Raw genomic sequence first — 16,914 nt, forward strand, 5'->3', positions numbered from 1 at the left:
CCATGAGGGTCATCTAGTCCGACCCCCTGCAATGCAGGAATCTTTTGCTCAACGTGGGGCTCGAACCCACAGCCCTGAGAAGAGTCTCAAGCTTGACCAACTGAGCTATCCCAGTTTATGGTTTTATTCATTGGTATTGTAGCCAGCTTTGGAACTCGTTTATAAAGAAAAGCGGGTAGGAAATTTTAATAAAATAAATAATTGTTGCAACTGCTTTTTGTTTTTAATGAATCAAGAAAAGCTGGATTCAGCACTCTATAAATTAAGACGGGAAACTGAAGCCCCATCCTGAACCACTGGAAATGTGATTCAACAATGTCTAAACATCTTAAGAATTCAACAGACATTATTCACATATCCTTCCAAAGGTACCTTGCAACCATAACTAGAAACTTACTTTCTTTTAAGGCTGAGATTCTCACACAGCTGATTTCAGTGATTTTTCTGCACTTGCACAGAGGCACAATATGCACATTGCCCCATGAGCTTTTTGATATTGGTTTGTGCAACCCTAGAAGTTGCACTGTGTGTCCCTCCTTCCCACATGTTTTGCCAAGTGGATAGGCATGAGCTTGGCAGACTAAGTTTGTTAGAGCCTATGTAAATGAAATGGTAGTTTAGTCAACCTAGGCTGACTTGCTATTCAAACAACATGTATTTCTTTCAAAACAATATTAACAGAGTTTCTCCACATTTTCTTTCCAGATCTTGAGTTCTATAGCTCAATACTTTCAAAACGTACAGAACTTGCAAGAACAAATACTGAATTTAAAAAGAGAGAGAGAGAGAGAAATCAATGGTACCTTTTAAAATACCCAGAATAACAAGCTATCTCCAGTCTGGCACTGTAGTTATAAGAATCCCTCCTGAAAAATCATTTCTTTTTTGACAACAATGTAGGTACTGAAATTGAAGGAACTAGAAACACTATGAATGAAAATGCAGTTTTCTGCAGTTTAAAAAAAAGGTGGTGGTAGTGGAAGAATCAATGTTCTTTGGAATCAGAGTTATCAAAAAAAAATTGGATTCTTTTAGAATCTCAACACCTCCTTTACAAATCGGTTTCTTCATGTAGAATTCAAGTCTGAACATTTTCAGGTCAACAGTCCAAAATACAGAGGGTCTCTGACCAGCAGGAAGCTACATTGACCAAGAAATATTGGTGTTGTTTTTAAATGTGTGACGGCTGCTGAAATAAAGGCTTTAGAAGACAGATATGCCCCCATTAGAGGAGATTATGAGCCTTATGTTTCCAGTGCAAAACTGTTGACATGTGATGGGCAAGTGGAAGGAGCAGCGGAAGAAAGGAAATGGGAAGAGTGGACAGGGGACAAACTTAAGAGGCAGACTCTCCAGCCACCTTGGTCGGAGACAAACCAACAGGTAGCTCAAGTCTCACCGCCAACTTTCATTTCTGCTAAAAGAACATTCCACAGCTCTGAGGCAGCAGGGCGACTTAACAGGTTTCCGTCTACTGTTCAGCGTGAAAGTGGGCCACAGTTGGGGCTCTCAGCTTGTGTGTGGCTCGGTCAGAGCTGCCTTTCTCCCTTCTAGCGCTGAATGGAATGGATCAGAGGGAAGTTCACGAGATACAGTTCCCCACGTGTCATGAAATGTGAGCGATCTGTCGGACCCGAGTCTGTATTTCTTGTCGACACAAAGGGCAGGTCTCTAGTTGCAAGGCACACTCCATGCACAAGTCACTAAAAGAAGGACAACGATATAAGATGGGTTACTAGGGCAACTTCTGTCAGGCAATAGTATGCAAACATTTAAGTATCAGGAACAACAGAAATGTCTTTGCTCTTTTTAAAAAACAAACAAACAAATAAATCCATTCATTTTTGTTGTGGGAATGGAGCTGTATCCAAATAGCTTTTAATCCAGGTAGACCAACTGAAAATAATGGACCAAAGCTAGTTGTGCCTATTTATTTCATGGGACTACTATGAGCATGGATGCAACTTATGTCATGTAATTCTCCATGGGAACACCGAATGGGCAGGTGGGTGTGTCACAACTCACATGATTTGCCAATGCTAACTTTGTTGTGGACAGTTAATAGTACAGAGACAATGCACATATTCTAAGCAGTAAAATCCATCTTCTTTGTTGCCTCAAGACTTATAGGGTTTATGTACACAAGAAGCAGTGGGGGAATAAGGTGGGTAGTAGAATCTTAAGGGAGAAGCGTGGACAGTACCACGTCATATTGCAGGTATAGCAGCAACAACAACAACAAAATCCCTGCTAGTAGAAACCTAGTACAGCAGGAAACAGGCTGATCTGGAACATCTCCTCCTTGCTGTGCTTGTTGTTCTTTGCAGGCTTCCCCTCTTGATGATGAAGAAAAAACAAAAATGACATTCCTCACCTGCAGCCCGAACTGGCAGAACCCCTTCTACCACCTCATCCTACTACATATGCAGACCAGGTCTAACCTGGATTGCAAAGCTTTACAAAATAGAAAATCAATAATAATAATAATGTTATGAATAATTAATAATAGTATTTTTAATCCACCTTTTAGAATATATATCCTGTATAGTCTTTTAAATGTGTTTGTGAGAGGGGGCGTTTATTGGTTTTTGTTTTATTGTATATTTTCTCATTTTAAATTTTTAAATTTTTATGTTGTGAACCACCCTGTATACCTTGGATGAAGGGCAGTATACAAATTTAATAAATAAATAAATAATCCCCCCAAGACCAATTACAGCTTATCATACTAGGGCATGTAAGACAGGGGAAGCTACAAAACCATGATAAATAAAAGGAATAATTATCCACCATACCTGTGACCACATGGCCTGAGTTCTGTGTCTGCTATTTCATCGCAGCAAAGAGTGCAGCAATTCTCTCGAATGCTCACTTGTTTTAGCAAGGCCAGTCGTCTATGTCTGAAGAGGAAAAATCAGCAGGATTCAGTTCAAAGAAACAGTTTCAAGGGATCCTGCTCATATCAAATGTATTTGACTATGGACATGATCACCTTACACGACAATGAATCTCAGTTTAATACCTGTGAATTAGTATGTGCAGCAATGGAAACAAAAACAAATTCAATTAACAATTTATTCAATTCTGTTAACTACGGCCACTGCAGAATTAATGCTCTGCACTAGTTTATCAAACAAGTACACAGATTTGATACTAAGCATGAAATCGGGCATCTGGAAGATCTAAACTTCTCGTTTAAAGCTACCACCACTGGAAGAAGTTGTTACCCCTTATAGTTGGGGAGGGTCTAGGCAGAATATGGAAAGCTTCCCCTCCCAAATAGCCTTTCTCTCGTTCCCCTAATAAACCAATCAACAAAACTTCAGATGTTAGTCAAAAACCTGAATCACAGAAACTGGATAAATAGCACAGAACTAATCTAATCTATGAAAGTTGGCTTTTGTTTACATGATTCATTCTCATGGAATAATCTGCACCTAAGCTTGCACCTAAGTTTGGGACGCGGGTGGCGCTGTGGGTAAAACCTCAGTGCCTACGGCTTGCCAATTGCATGGTCGGTGGTTCGAATCCCCACGGCAGGGTGAGCTCCCGTCTTTCGGTCCCAGCTCCTGCCCACCTAGCAGTTCGAAAGCACACCTAAGTGCAAGTAGATAAATAGGTACTGCTTTATAGCGGAAAGGTAAACGGCGTTTCCGTGTGCTGCGCTGGTGCTGGCTCGCCAGAGCAGCTTCGTCACGCTGGCCACGTGACCCGGAAGTGTCTTCGGACAGCGCTGGCCCCCGGCCTCTTAAGTGAGATGAGCACACAACCCTAGAGTCGAACACGACTGGCCCGTACGGGCAGGGGTACCTTTACCTTAAGTTTGCCCTAGATACAACTCTCAGAATGACAGGTGTCCAGCATTTCCCACATTACATTTTCAAGCTGCATTTTCTACAATCAACACACAAAACAGTTCCGAGGTTAAGTGGTTCTTCCATTGTGAAAGGCTGCAGTGTGTGAAACTACAGGCTTTTGATGAAACTTCACATGGGTAAAAACTTCACAGGATACCCTTTATTTATCATATCCAAATGGGTCAAAACCTACAAAGAACAAGACTGTAATCTCGGCTTTCAGTTCCATGCACTGACAAGTAGAAAATATTACCTTGGTAAAATGATTTTCTCTTCTGCTGTCAAGAAGGCATAGTCATTAAAGGTGCTAAATTTAGCTGATGGTGGATATTTGAAAGGTTTTGCTCCAAAGTTGAACTCACACTGTTGATAAGACATGAAACTAGCTGCAGGGAAGAAGCCAGACCTGCAAAGTCAAGGGAGACTAATATTAGAGCACCACCATGTAAAGCATCCGACACACAGTGCCACTTTCTATTAGACTGAGAAATACCCATGACTTGTAGAATCATCCAGGTGTGCAGAACAGATTGGTCCAAGGTCACCCAGTGAGCTTCATGGCCAAGTGGGGATTTGAAGCCTTGTCTCCAAGGTCCTAGTCCAACACACTAACCACTACACCATGCTGTCTTTACTACAAGTCATGTCTTGTTTTCTAGTTAGGAATAGGTCTGGCTATCCCAAGTAGATGGGTTGCAGACTAAAGAACGCCCCCCTTCCCAGGTTTGCTTGGATCCTTAACATGCCACTTCAAACAGGCCCCTTGCATATCTATTCCCTGCCTGCCTCCAATACTCAGCCTGAATTCCACTCTTTGCTCACTCAGATTTTCACTTCTTGGTCCGCTGAGTAATTTGCCTCTCAAACCTCTTTACATAACGACTCTGCTTATGAGCACACTGCTCACGCTGTCCCTACACTTTCAACTATCCAGCTTCTGGGATTTACTCTAGTCTCCAGCATGGTCAATACACCACTGCAGATTTGTCAACGCATTCCTCCTGAGCAATTAGAATGTTTGTGGGCATTCTCCAAGGTTATAGCAGTTCAACAATGCTTGGGGGAAGGGAAGAGGTATACTTTCAAACAGTCTATTATCAAATCATATCAATTCAGGGAAGCAATGTTCATCTTGTAATACACAGGACTGTGCTCCCCCTGAAGCAACAGGGTTAGACAGCTTGGGGAGGTTGCTTGAGATCCACAAGTTTGCTCCTGTGGCACCAAGTGGCTTTTATCAGCTTAGGCTGGTTGGCCTGCTGTACCTGGACAGAGACAGCAAAGCATCTATGATCCATGCTCTGGCAATCTACAATTTAAGACTACTGTAACCCATTCCTTGTAGCACTACCTTTGAAGACTTTTTGGAAACAATGCTGGAACCAGAGTAGTGTAGTGGTTAGAGTACTAGACTAGGATGTGATTGTCCAGTTTTCATATTCTATTCAGCCATGAAGCCCACTGGGCGACCTTGAGTCAGCCACTCTGTCTCAGCCTAACCTACCTCAGAGTTGTTGTGATGATAAAATGGAGAGTGGGAGGCGTGTGTAAGCCACTACAAGCTCCTTAGAGGAAAGGTGGGATATAAATGCAATACATAAATGCTAAGTTCTAGTGACAGCTATTATACAGGTGTTGCACCAGTTGAACTGGCATCCAGTCGTCGAGTCAGCATGTTGGCTTTGACCTTTAAAGCTGTTTATGGCTTAATACCAGGGTATATGAAGAGCCACCTGTCTCTGTATCTAACCTATATGTTCTATTGAGGGCCTTACCCAGGTACCCCATATCTTAGGTGAGGCAGGTGCCTCCCAGAGAGAAAGTCTTCTCAATGGTGGCACCTCACTTATGGAATGCTCTCTACAAAGAGGTCCATCTGTAACCCTATTCTGTTGTTCTTATGGCATCTGGCAAGTGTGGTTTTATGTTCCCCTGTTATCTGGATCTTAAAAGCTTGCTATTAATTTTTCACTGCTTTCACAAGGGCCACATACTTACACAGCAGAAGAAAAGACTTGCTTCTCAGCAGGAAGTTGGTTCCCATTTAAATAAAAGATCATTTTCTTGTCTTGTAGGTCCAGCAAAAATCCTATTGTATCACCTGAAGTCATATATAAGAAAAAACACAGGGTTGTTGGAGATCTGTTTAACAACCCACCCCACAATAGTGACTTGGTATATGCAGTGGGTGGGAACAACCTCTGCATGTGAGTAAACATATACCAGTCCCTTTTCATATAATTGTAGAGTTAGAAGGTACACCAAGGGTCATCTAGTGCAACTGCCAGCAATGCAGGAATCACAGCTAAAGAATCCCTGACAGAGGGCCATCCAACCTCTGTTTAAATGCCTCCTCTCCTCCTTTATGCTGTCTTTAATCCTGAAACCTTGCAGCAAGTATTCAAAGGCCTGATGAGGATATAGCACTGATTTCTGCACACTGTGGTTTGCAAACTGAAAACCAACTTTGGGAATGGAGGCTTCTCCCTGACATGAATCGTATGTCGCTTCCCTCAACAGCTTTAACTATGGTTTACAGTGTACAATAACAATGGTTAAAAAAACCAGGCTCAATCTTAACCAGGGCTGGTAAACTGTCTTCAAACCATGGTTAAGAAGAGAACTCTGGTTAGCACCAAGTAGGGTTATAACACCTGTAACTCTAAACCATGGGTAGGCAAACTAAGGCCTGGGGGCCAGATCCGGCCCAACTGCCTTCTAAATCCGGCCTGTGGACGGTCTGGGAATCAGCGTGTTTTTATGTGAGTAGTATGTGTGCTTTTATTTAAAATGCATCTCTGGGTTTTATTTGTGGGGCATAAGACTTCGTTCATTTTTTCTCCAAAATATAATCCGCCCCCCCACAAGGTCTGAGGGACAGTGGACTGAAAAAGTTTTCTGACCCCTGCTCTAAACTATGATTTAACTGTAGAGGGGAGAATTCACACAAGAGGGAAAAGAAGCAGACATTAGTATTTGAACTTTTTGTAAGTTTTAAACTATTACTGGGTTTTAAAAAAATCTTTTTGTAAACTACTTTGAGTTTTTGTTTTGTAAACATTTTATGAAATAAAAAATAAATATGTTCTGGAGGCTGACTCCTGATTTACAAATGCAATACATTTTGCAGGGAGCCAGCGTTATGCCTGCTCAGTCATCTTCAGCATTTTCTCAAATTTAAGTAATTAGGAAGCTAGGTAAGAGTTTGTAACTGGAAGGAGGAAGGAAACTTTGTGCTCCTTTTTCCCCAAATGCAGGAAGAATTGATGCTACATAGATTCCACATAATGCAGAGAAGATCAAGATGAACAGAAGCACGTTAAAACATTGACCGCAGGGACTGGATGCACATCAGAAACAAAAGTAAACATGTTGTAAATATGCTCTGAAAAATGCAGTTGTGCCTTGAGTTTGCAGTGCAGGCACCAACATGTACATATCATGCTGCTCCTCTGCAGTCTTCACCCCAGATAGCACGTTGATGTGCAATTTCCATGACTGGCAGTGAGAGTAGCAATAAGAATGTCTGTGTGGGGTCTGTGGGGACATTTGAAGGGAGAGGGGACATTTGGTTTTTCCAGGAAAGGCTTCCTGTGCTTCTAGTTTACTGCTAAAGCACTGAGCTAAAAGCACAGGAAGCTGATGTACGGATATGTCCCGAAAGAATCACCTGGGAAAGAGACCCCTTGGATCCCTGGGCCATCTGTTCCATTGTCCAAAAATTCAATTTCAGTCATGATCCTTTCCTGGCTACACTTGTTTCTCCTTCAGTGGCCTGGAAGGATCCCAACTTAGAACTAGTTCAGCGGAGTCCAACAACAAAAGTCTTTTCCTAGATTGCAACACTTCAGATTATAGGTGGAGAACCGGACAGTTGAATGCTCCCCCCATACAAAACCATTCCTGCATGTAGTGAGGACTGAAAAAAGTGCGCAGCCTAGCTTTACCAATCTGACAGGAGACATCATGCCTGGGAGACCCTCTTCCATGACACTCGGGACTCTTTGCAGGCCACACACATGTGCCAGCCATACCTTCTTTTCCCTAGGCCATGGCCCTCACTGGCTTTGTTCCATGCTCTCCTAGTGTTTCTGCCTAGCTGGAATGTGTCCTTGAACTCTGGTGAACCTTGGACTCTGGCCTGCCCAGATGGACCACAGAGAGAAGTGTGTGTGTAGAAGCTAGCCTACTGCACAAAGGTAGGCTCTGTCCACTTTTGCTTCTGGTCCCACCCACCAATGTCCACTTTTGCTTCTGGTCCCACCCACCTCAGAAGGCTGCTGCGAAGGGATGAAAATGGCTCTTCGCTTACAGTGACCTACAATGGTAGGAGACAAAGTAGAAGGGATTCTAGGCTACTAAACTGGCAGATTTGCTCCCCTCTGGGGAGTGCTAGAACAATTTCCCCGCAAATGAAGACGACAACAGCAACAACTGCAACAAGATGGGTGGAGTACCTTCCTTCCAGCACGGGTGGGAATGTGGTTTACTTCTGGCATTATACCAGATCAGCTGCCGGCAGCCATCGTATGCACAGGAGTACTCATCGTCCCCGATACCGTAACCTTCCTTCAGGGAAGATAAAATACAGCATTTATTTTTCTTGAGACATGACAATACTTGTGGGAATCTTGTTTTTAAAGCTTCTCAACCATTTTGCATAGCTATGGGCACATGGGGGTATCAATACGTTTTTTCTTAACAAGGGTGAGACCTGAATGCAGGTTAGAATATGTGGTCCACTGTTGGACTACACTGGGCACATTTATGCCCTCTTGCAAGTACAGACTCAGGGCCTCTCTCACCCAGAGTTGCTTCCTGCTGTGTGATCATACACTGGGTGAATTCCAAAAGGGGAAAGATCCATACGCTATGGCTTCCTTGTTGTGTATAGCTCTCTGACACTTTCTGAAATTGCAAAATCACCTTTAAAACCTATTCAAAAGCTAATTTTGGTGCAAATGCAATGCTACAACTGAATTTATGCTGGATTTGTGCAGGAGAGAAGAGGAGGGAGCATGCAAACAGGTGGGATATTCTGGCTCTCTTGCTTAAGATTAAGAAAATCCCATCCACACCAGTCATTGCACCAAACACCAGTGCACATTTTGGCATCAAAGTGCTGTGCAATAACTGATAACTAAAATACAGTTAAATGTACAGTTGTGCTGCTGGGGAAGGTGAAGAAAGGCTCTCATCTACCTTCTTCTCCAGCAATGCCAACTCTCCCCACCATACCAAGGTATTTGCATCTAACCCTATACAACATTTTACTTCAGTGAAACACCTTCCCTGTAATTGTATACTGCAACTTTTGCCAACCTGTGCTGATTGGGGCTGATGGGAGCTGCAGCCCAAAACATCTGGAGGGCCCATTTAAACCAAAAGTTGCAAGAAAAATCAGAATCTTCACATGGCTTCTGCAAAGATGTCAGTGTTGGAACGAGGTTAACATCTCCAAGCAGGTTGGTTCCACAAGTTTAGTGCCCCAGTGAAGGCCTTCTATCTGGTTCCCATCTGCCTCTCTTCCAAAGGTGAAAGGGACCCAGAAAAGAGACTCCAAGGCTGATCCAACTTAATGAGTAGGTTCCTATGGCAGAAAGTGGCACTTACATGATTGAGGAATTTGCTGTCTTTGGTAGCCCATCCTATCTGCATCACCCCAGACGTAATGGCTGTGACTTCATAGTACCAAACTCCAGAATCCACACAGAAAGTACATCGAACGCTTTCAAAAGATGACGCATCACATCGGGCCTAATGAAGAAACCAAAAGAAAAATAAATAAATGCTTGCCTTCCAAAAATAAATAAATGCTTGCCTCCCAAAAATAAATAAATGCTTGCCTTCCAAAAGACAACAGCTACCTGGCCCTAGCAGGAGGAATTTAAATTCTTGTAAGTTCTTAGCTCCATTTTGAGGCAGCAGGCTCATATTTCAGAAGAAACCGATTCTACATTTAATACTGAATAGGTAACTCACCTACAGGGGTGAAGATGTGAGACTAAGTGCCCTGCAGGTGTGGTCTGAAAAAGCCTTGCTTTTGTTTTGTTGTTTTGTTCTGCAAACACAGACAGCTGAAAATTTATGTCTGGAGTCTGCTACAAAGTCAGGTGGAGCCCTGAGTGTGCTATGCACATGACTCTCTGGGAATCCAATGCTGCCTTGCAGGAGGGGCTCCTGCTTGCCCTCCCTTATGCTTTGTTTGCATATTTGCAAATAATGCAAACCAGTAATTATTTCTCAAATTGATAGCAAGCGATACAGGGTTGTGATATGTATATTCCAGATCCTGAATGCAGGCTTTGTAGTCCATTTTAATAAGTTCACCAGGATCACCAACAGCTACATTCTGAAACAGGATTTGTAAGTCTTACTGTATCCCCTTTGATCTCACAACCTTATTAATCATTGATTAAAACCTCTTGCTACACTTCCTCTCTTTCTGCTATTTCAGCTGGGTTTATTAAAAAAAAACACATATAAAAATGGCTTGGTTTGACTTACTGCCTATATTATTATCTCAAAGAGAGTGAAGCCTCTAGTGTGCTCTCTTCCAAAAGGAAATGAAACCCAAATAGTGCTATTCTGAAACTTCTTACTGTTTGGGGAAGTTTAGAAGACATAAAAATATGATGGAATTAAGCACCAAAACTTACCTCCAATCCACGTGGTGAAATCTTAAGGTATTCACTGACATCGTTACTATTCAGCATGGCATTTATGTTGGTCAAGTCAACTTTCTCGTATGTAAACTGCCTGCCTTCTTTCAAAACTGCAAAAATACATATTTAGAAGTTGTAACTGTAGTAGACGTCCCAATACTACAAAACATGGACCTGGCAATCAAATGTATCTGCTCACCTGATGCGACTCTTACTGCAGAGTGTTAGTTAACCAATTTGATCAAATGGTCTGGAATTTGACCGAGAAGGAAGCCCCCAATCAGGGAACACATTAGATACTTTACCAGTTAGAATAAAGTTAAATTTATACAAATAATAAATTAAATTGTCACTATACTTCATTCATTAAATGGAATTTTTGCTACACTTGTCAAAGATAGGATATTGAAATTCTCAGAATGCTGAAGAGGGGTGATGTGCAGGAACTGGGAACTGTGGAAAATTATGCACCTCTTCTTCATTAAAGGGACTATCCGACAGACCACCCTCTAGTACAGGCATGTGAAAGTTTGGGTGCAAGGTCCAAATTAGGCTGGATCCAATTTAGCCTGAAAGGCAGTTTTCCTCGAACCATGCCCACCCTTTTCACATCTGATGTCGCTTATGATGTCAGCTGGGGAGCAGGTCGATATGCAGCTGCAAATGAACAATTGGGGGCCTCAAAGGGTGCTCCTGAATGTTCCCTGACAAGCGAGCTTTGCTATCTGCGCTGATCAATGGTGACAGCAAGCACTGGTGAAATTCCACATTGGGAACACTGTACTGTAGCCAATCCCTGCCCAAACTGGGGCTTGCTGCAAACACCAGTGAGCTGCTCAACACTTATAGCAAGCCCTGCTTACACACTACTTCAAAGAGCCTTTTTGCAAAGGCTCTGAAACAGCTCCTGCATTTTCCAAGCCTCTTCCTATTCCCCTTTTAAGCCCCTGCAATTGGGGGCTTAGAGAAAGAGACTTGTAAAAGGCCCTGCCCACCTGTCAAATTTGGCCTGCAAGTCAGATCCTGATTAGGGTCTGGCCTATGGAGTCAAAAATGATTTCTCACCCCTGATTTAGACCTTTAAAAGGTTATAACCAGGCCTTTAGATTGAACGCAGGAACTTACTGAAAGTCAGTGTAGCTCTTTCATGAGCATATGTATTCAAATGTTACCTGTGACTTACTCCCACTAACAAGTGGGCTGCTGCATCAAAGCCAAATGAGTCCAAATTTTAAGGACTTTCCCCCCTTAAAGGCATTCCTATTTTTAGACTTTGAACAGCAACCAAGCTTTTGCCAGAGACTAGATTCTAAATTCAAGGGAAGTTGCAACCCAAAGAGAACACAATGGTGGCAGAAGCAGAAGCCTATAATCCCCATGGATTTCCTTCATATATTACTCACAGCAATGTGGTTACTGCTGTCTTGTGGATGCTTCCATATCACTCCCGGTGGCCTGTGCAACTTCCACCCACGAGCTTAAGGTGAGTTGCATAACAGCGCATTCAGGTCAACTTGTGAAGTGGGCCACAGTCTCCCACTACTTTTCTATAGGGATGGCTAAATTAAACTGATTAAAAAAATGTCTGGGCAACAAAGTTTTCACCAGTGCACTTCCTGCTGGAAGGAGGACAATGCAAGGCAGATGTTTGCTTGGGGCCATAAACTCTCCACAGCAAGTCACGACAAGTTACACCCATAATAACTGTACACCTCACTTAGCTCCCTCTGTGAAAATTGCTCTGACAGACTTATCTGACCTCAAGGCTAAAATGTACAAAACTGCTACACTGTGAAGTGCAGGAAGAATCAGTTCTCTGAGTGTTCAAAAGCCCCCTAAAGGGTTAGGCAGCTACCCCAAGACATTTCCCAAATTTCCTCCACCTTTGAGTTATCCTGCCTCTGGGTTAAGTGACCCGAATTCAGTAGCAGTACATGCACATAACACTGCTGGTTTTATCAAGGAAGTTTTCGCTTTCGGATTCTGAAAGCTACATTACACCATAGCAGTCAAAGTTTGCTTAAATACCAAATAAAACATTGCATCTTTGAATGCAGAGCATGTCACCAGCAACGCCCCCGTCTCACAGATAAATTCTTACTTACATAGATTGTCTAAACTCCACTGGGCACAGAATCCAACTTGGCGTTTTAAGTAGTCTGGATTATCTGTCCATTTCTCTAACAAGACTAGCTGGTCACTGATGCACGTTTCAGAAACTGTCATTTTATTTTCACCTAAAATGGTAACACAAAGTGATGATTGTCAAAAAACCTTCACTGGAAACAAAGCTTGTTCATGCTTAAACATATCATTTTCTAAGTATCCAAAAGCAGTATTAGTTTCTATTCTCTCTTTCTCAAAGAGGAACCAGGCAACATTTAAGCAGTCAGTGGAACTTACGTCACTGGCCATGTGATGATTAGCTAAGCAAAGCACCTTTCCAAGCATCCAATAGGGCCTTTGCAGACACCATTTCTTCTTCCCTGCCCTCCTGACACCACACCCTTACTATCTGGCAGGGGTGGGTAACTTTTTCAGCCCAAGTAGGCAACATCCTACACACACTCACACCCCTCTCCATTCTCCACCCAGGCTTTATCAGAATTCAAAGATGCATCCTAGGCAGGCAAGCAAAAGCACTCAAGGAGGGTGGAAAGCAGGGCTGGAGAAAAGGGGTGTGGTCTGGGGAGAGGCCCGAGGGCTACATAGAGAGGCTTGGAGAACTGTATTTGGCCACCAGGCCTGAGGCTCCCCACCCCTACTTTATAGCGCTAAAGGGCTCTGTTTGAAGGCTAAACATGTTTTGATCTCCCTCTGCCCTTTGGTTGAGCATCACTTGGGCCTGTTCATCCATTAAAAACAAGGCAACTCTTGTCAGGATATTGAGACTGTAGGCAGCACCATGCACAGATATGCAAAACCACAGGCACAACTCAACAGTCCTGCCACACCACACAGTCATTTGGTGTTCTCTTTAGAGGAAGGTGCAACAGCAGACATGCTGCTCAGCTGCTTCCAGGCAACTAAGAATACCCTCCAAATCTCAGGTGGAGCCTGAGAGCAGAGGAGGGAGAGCAGTTGTCAGGCTCTGAAGGTTCACAATAAAGAACTCCATAGCACTTGGAGCAAGCCTAAGCCATCTTGTCAGTGGCACATGCATGCTTATGAACAAAGTGTGTGCATGGGGGGGGGGGGAGTCCAACACACAGACTACTAGGAACCATCTTGTGTTTTCCCCATAGATTTTGAGCTACTGTAACTCACTTACTTGTTTGTGCAAACTTTTCCAGGGCTATTAGTGCAAAAAGCATTACAGTTGGGTGGGACTGGAACTCCTAAGATAAACAAGAGAATTAAAGGATACAGTATTCCCTTAAACCGACCTCCGAAAACAACAAACTTTAGCCAATTTGTCAAATACAGGGAAAAACATTGCACTTTCAAGACAAAAGCATTCATGTCTTGTCATAAGAGGAACGGTCTAATTACAGGGCTTTTTTTAGAGACCCAAGCACCAAGACAAAGTCCTATGCAGAAGGAAGAAGGAAGCTGTTCTGGATTACGGAAATATCCATGGCTCAGCTCAGAGGATCGGAAAACAAGCCACTGACCCCCACAAACCGCCTCCTTCAATTTCAGGCTTCCTCTAACTGTAGTTTGCTGTAATGTTCAAATCTGGCAACTGTGGCTTGGAGGCTACTGCTGATCATGGACTGCTTCAGGAATCTGAACAAACTATAACTAGAGGCCAAAGCACAGCAAGAAATGTGTGTGAGAAACTTGAGGAGAGTGGAGCTGATGCTGATGTATTGCTGATCTTCCAAACCATGGCTTGGAGGACTGTGGCATCTGAACCCGGGCCACAGAGGGGATGAAATTTCTAAGCAATTTCTTCTCACCTATTAAGTCTGGCAGGGGAGGCCGTGTTCTACCTCCTATCATTTCTGTCAACACATTATAAAAAGCTTTCTTTTAACCTTTCAAAGCTTTCCAGACAAATCTGAGGCCTCTAAATTCTATACTTTCATTCATTTCCATTGTACTAAAGAACAATGTAATGATTTTACAATGTTGGTTTTAATTTAAGACTTTTTATACATTGCTTTTTTTCTTGAAAAACAGAAATAAGTTGCCTGTAAGTTTATAAATGCTCCTAAAGGGGCAAATCCACACCACCACCTACAGATGGTGGGATGGGAACATTACTCTTCACTGCTTGCCCAGAGGAAAAAATGTGCAGGTGAGCACATGACTCTTCGCCACATGAACAACTTCTGAAGCTGACTTGTACCTTCTGATATGGGGGGCTTCTGCATTCAAGGCATGTGCTCTACCTCTCAGCAATGCCCCCTCCCCATTTCTATGCATCCCCTCAACACACACTCACTACTGAAAAAGGAGGATGGTGGCGGCAGCAGCAGCAGCAATGATGAAGGCTTGACCCCATGTTGGGAGCTGTTTCCTCCCAAAACTTAACAGGATGAAATGCAAGGCCCTGATCCCTCTGATGTTCACACACACAAGACATAACATTTAAAGAGGAATAACATTAGAGGAGGATTAAATTGTGATACTCACCAAGCTCTGCAGCAAGTATTCCAAGATCCCTTGGCTGAGTAAACCTACACTTGCAGGGCCTGCAAGAACACTAAAAATGAAACACGTGCATCGAAGCTGCTGCATTACGTTTTTTAAAAGTCAATTCCAAAGAGCTTAATGTACAACTCTGCCCTCCCTGATATCTTGTGCTCTATAGGCATAAGGCATTGTGCAAGAAAGAAAGAAATCAAGTATATTTAGTTTAGCTTTTAAAAAAAAATTAAGCAGGAAAAGCCAATGTTTTTAAATACAGTAATATTGCATCTTAAGCACGTGTAACTTGTGCAATTTCAACCAAAGGTGGCAAAGCCTACTCAGTGTGCTGGCTCCAGAAGGCAAGGGATGATTGTACAGGGGCAGTTCCAAGGGTTTGGGTAAGCATACAATCATACTGTGCTTAAAAGGATCTCAGAAAGCTAGACTCCACAGATAAGTTCACAAGATGGCATGAAGGTAATATCCATCCCCTTGTTTTTAGTATTAACCTCCAGCAGTCAGCCGTATATCGGATGCAGGCAGGAGCCCACAAATTTTTGCTAGGTGTGACAGCCAAGTATTGTTCCTACTGAACACTTCCCAGACCCAGCTACACAAAGTATGTACACCCCTCTTGTATTTACTGCCCCTAGTTAAGGGGCATTCAAATGGAGGAGCAGAAGGTGTATTGCAACCTCCCTCCCACTGTAACCGATAACAGTAAGTGTGCATTCTAGCAAAACAACACAGCCTGAAACTACTTTCAAAGAGGAACCCTTTGCTTTCTGGTGTTGCCAGCATTATTTTTTTAAAAAGATGTTGCCTACTGTAGAGGAATACACTGGAGACACCCTGCTGGGCATCATTGATGATCTGGAGACCACAGCTGTGGGTGCCTGGGTGCAGCTGAACAAAACATTTTAAAGACTCGTTGATTTCAATTAGGGAGTTAATGTTCTAAGCACTGCCCCAGGATATTGAGGGCGTACTCTTGATAATGATGGGAGTTACATGCAACGTATTTACACCAGATCACCTGTGGCCTGAGCAGAGAGACTGGAGGGGAGAATCTAGAGCAAAACAAAGCAGGGTGCCTGTTAATAACCCCCACAGTTACATAAAAACATTAAAAATCCTTCTTACCTGCAAGTTTTTCTGCCAAACAGCCTAGTACTGCTGTTGTGTTCCGGTGTTTGGCAGGATGACAGGCATCCTGGCAAGCAACAGCTCCACTTAAACTTAATATTTCCGTTAACTTCTGCAATGCATCCTAAACAAGACAAGTTAAAATGCTAATGAATAGTAGAACACTGAGAGACACAGTCCCTTCTCTTTATATCAGTCCAGACAGAACCAGAAGATACTCCCAATTATCTCCACGGTACTTTGTAACCATTGGGGAACAAAACATGCGCTCCCTATTTTTGCATGTGCAAAACCTCTTGTTTAACAGCTTCTGTTAGAAAAACAGCAACTCGCATCCACAAAACTGCAAGGACTATCAAGACACTAAATAAGTAGTCACAGGTTTTTAAGAAGTTAGGAAATACTTCTTCCTTCTTAAAAAGTAATTCACTGTAAAACAATATATAGCTGCAATCCTAAAATCTCTCACTCTGGAGTTGTGCCACTGAAGCCTGTGGGATAAATCCAGCATAAGCTATTTAAGAACCTTGGCCAAAGGAAAGCACACCAGCCATTCTGCAAAGTGTTGTTTCCCTTCAACTCTTTCTTTAGTCATATGATGAGAGGAGACTCATGAATCATATTTTTGGAAGGAGAGAGGGCCCAAGAGAAATCTTAAAAGTGCCTGG

General features: G+C 42.9%; 1 protein-coding gene across 1 annotated transcript in view; it reads right to left on the reverse strand.

Annotated features, from left to right (window-relative positions):
- Positions 1 to 201: 201 nt before the first annotated feature.
- Positions 202 to 16,914, reverse strand: part of RSPRY1 (ring finger and SPRY domain containing 1) — a 35,845-nt gene continuing 19,132 nt past the window's right edge. Inside the window, exons 5-15 of the mRNA XM_081922707.1 lie at positions 16,244 to 16,370; positions 15,104 to 15,162; positions 13,794 to 13,860; positions 12,628 to 12,759; positions 10,517 to 10,632; positions 9,471 to 9,614; positions 8,315 to 8,426; positions 5,856 to 5,958; positions 4,111 to 4,263; positions 2,796 to 2,900; positions 202 to 1,703 (exon numbers count right to left, since the gene is read on the reverse strand). Coding sequence (XP_081778833.1) covers positions 1,607 to 1,703; positions 2,796 to 2,900; positions 4,111 to 4,263; positions 5,856 to 5,958; positions 8,315 to 8,426; positions 9,471 to 9,614; positions 10,517 to 10,632; positions 12,628 to 12,759; positions 13,794 to 13,860; positions 15,104 to 15,162; positions 16,244 to 16,370 — 1,215 coding nt within the window. The 3' untranslated portion in view covers positions 202 to 1,606. The remainder of the gene's footprint in view (positions 1,704 to 2,795; positions 2,901 to 4,110; positions 4,264 to 5,855; positions 5,959 to 8,314; positions 8,427 to 9,470; positions 9,615 to 10,516; positions 10,633 to 12,627; positions 12,760 to 13,793; positions 13,861 to 15,103; positions 15,163 to 16,243; positions 16,371 to 16,914) is intronic.

Source organism: Podarcis melisellensis (genome assembly GCF_964234715.1).
Source record: "Podarcis melisellensis genome assembly, chromosome: 8".
In the NCBI taxonomy this organism is placed as follows: domain Eukaryota; kingdom Metazoa; phylum Chordata; class Lepidosauria; order Squamata; family Lacertidae; genus Podarcis; species Podarcis melisellensis.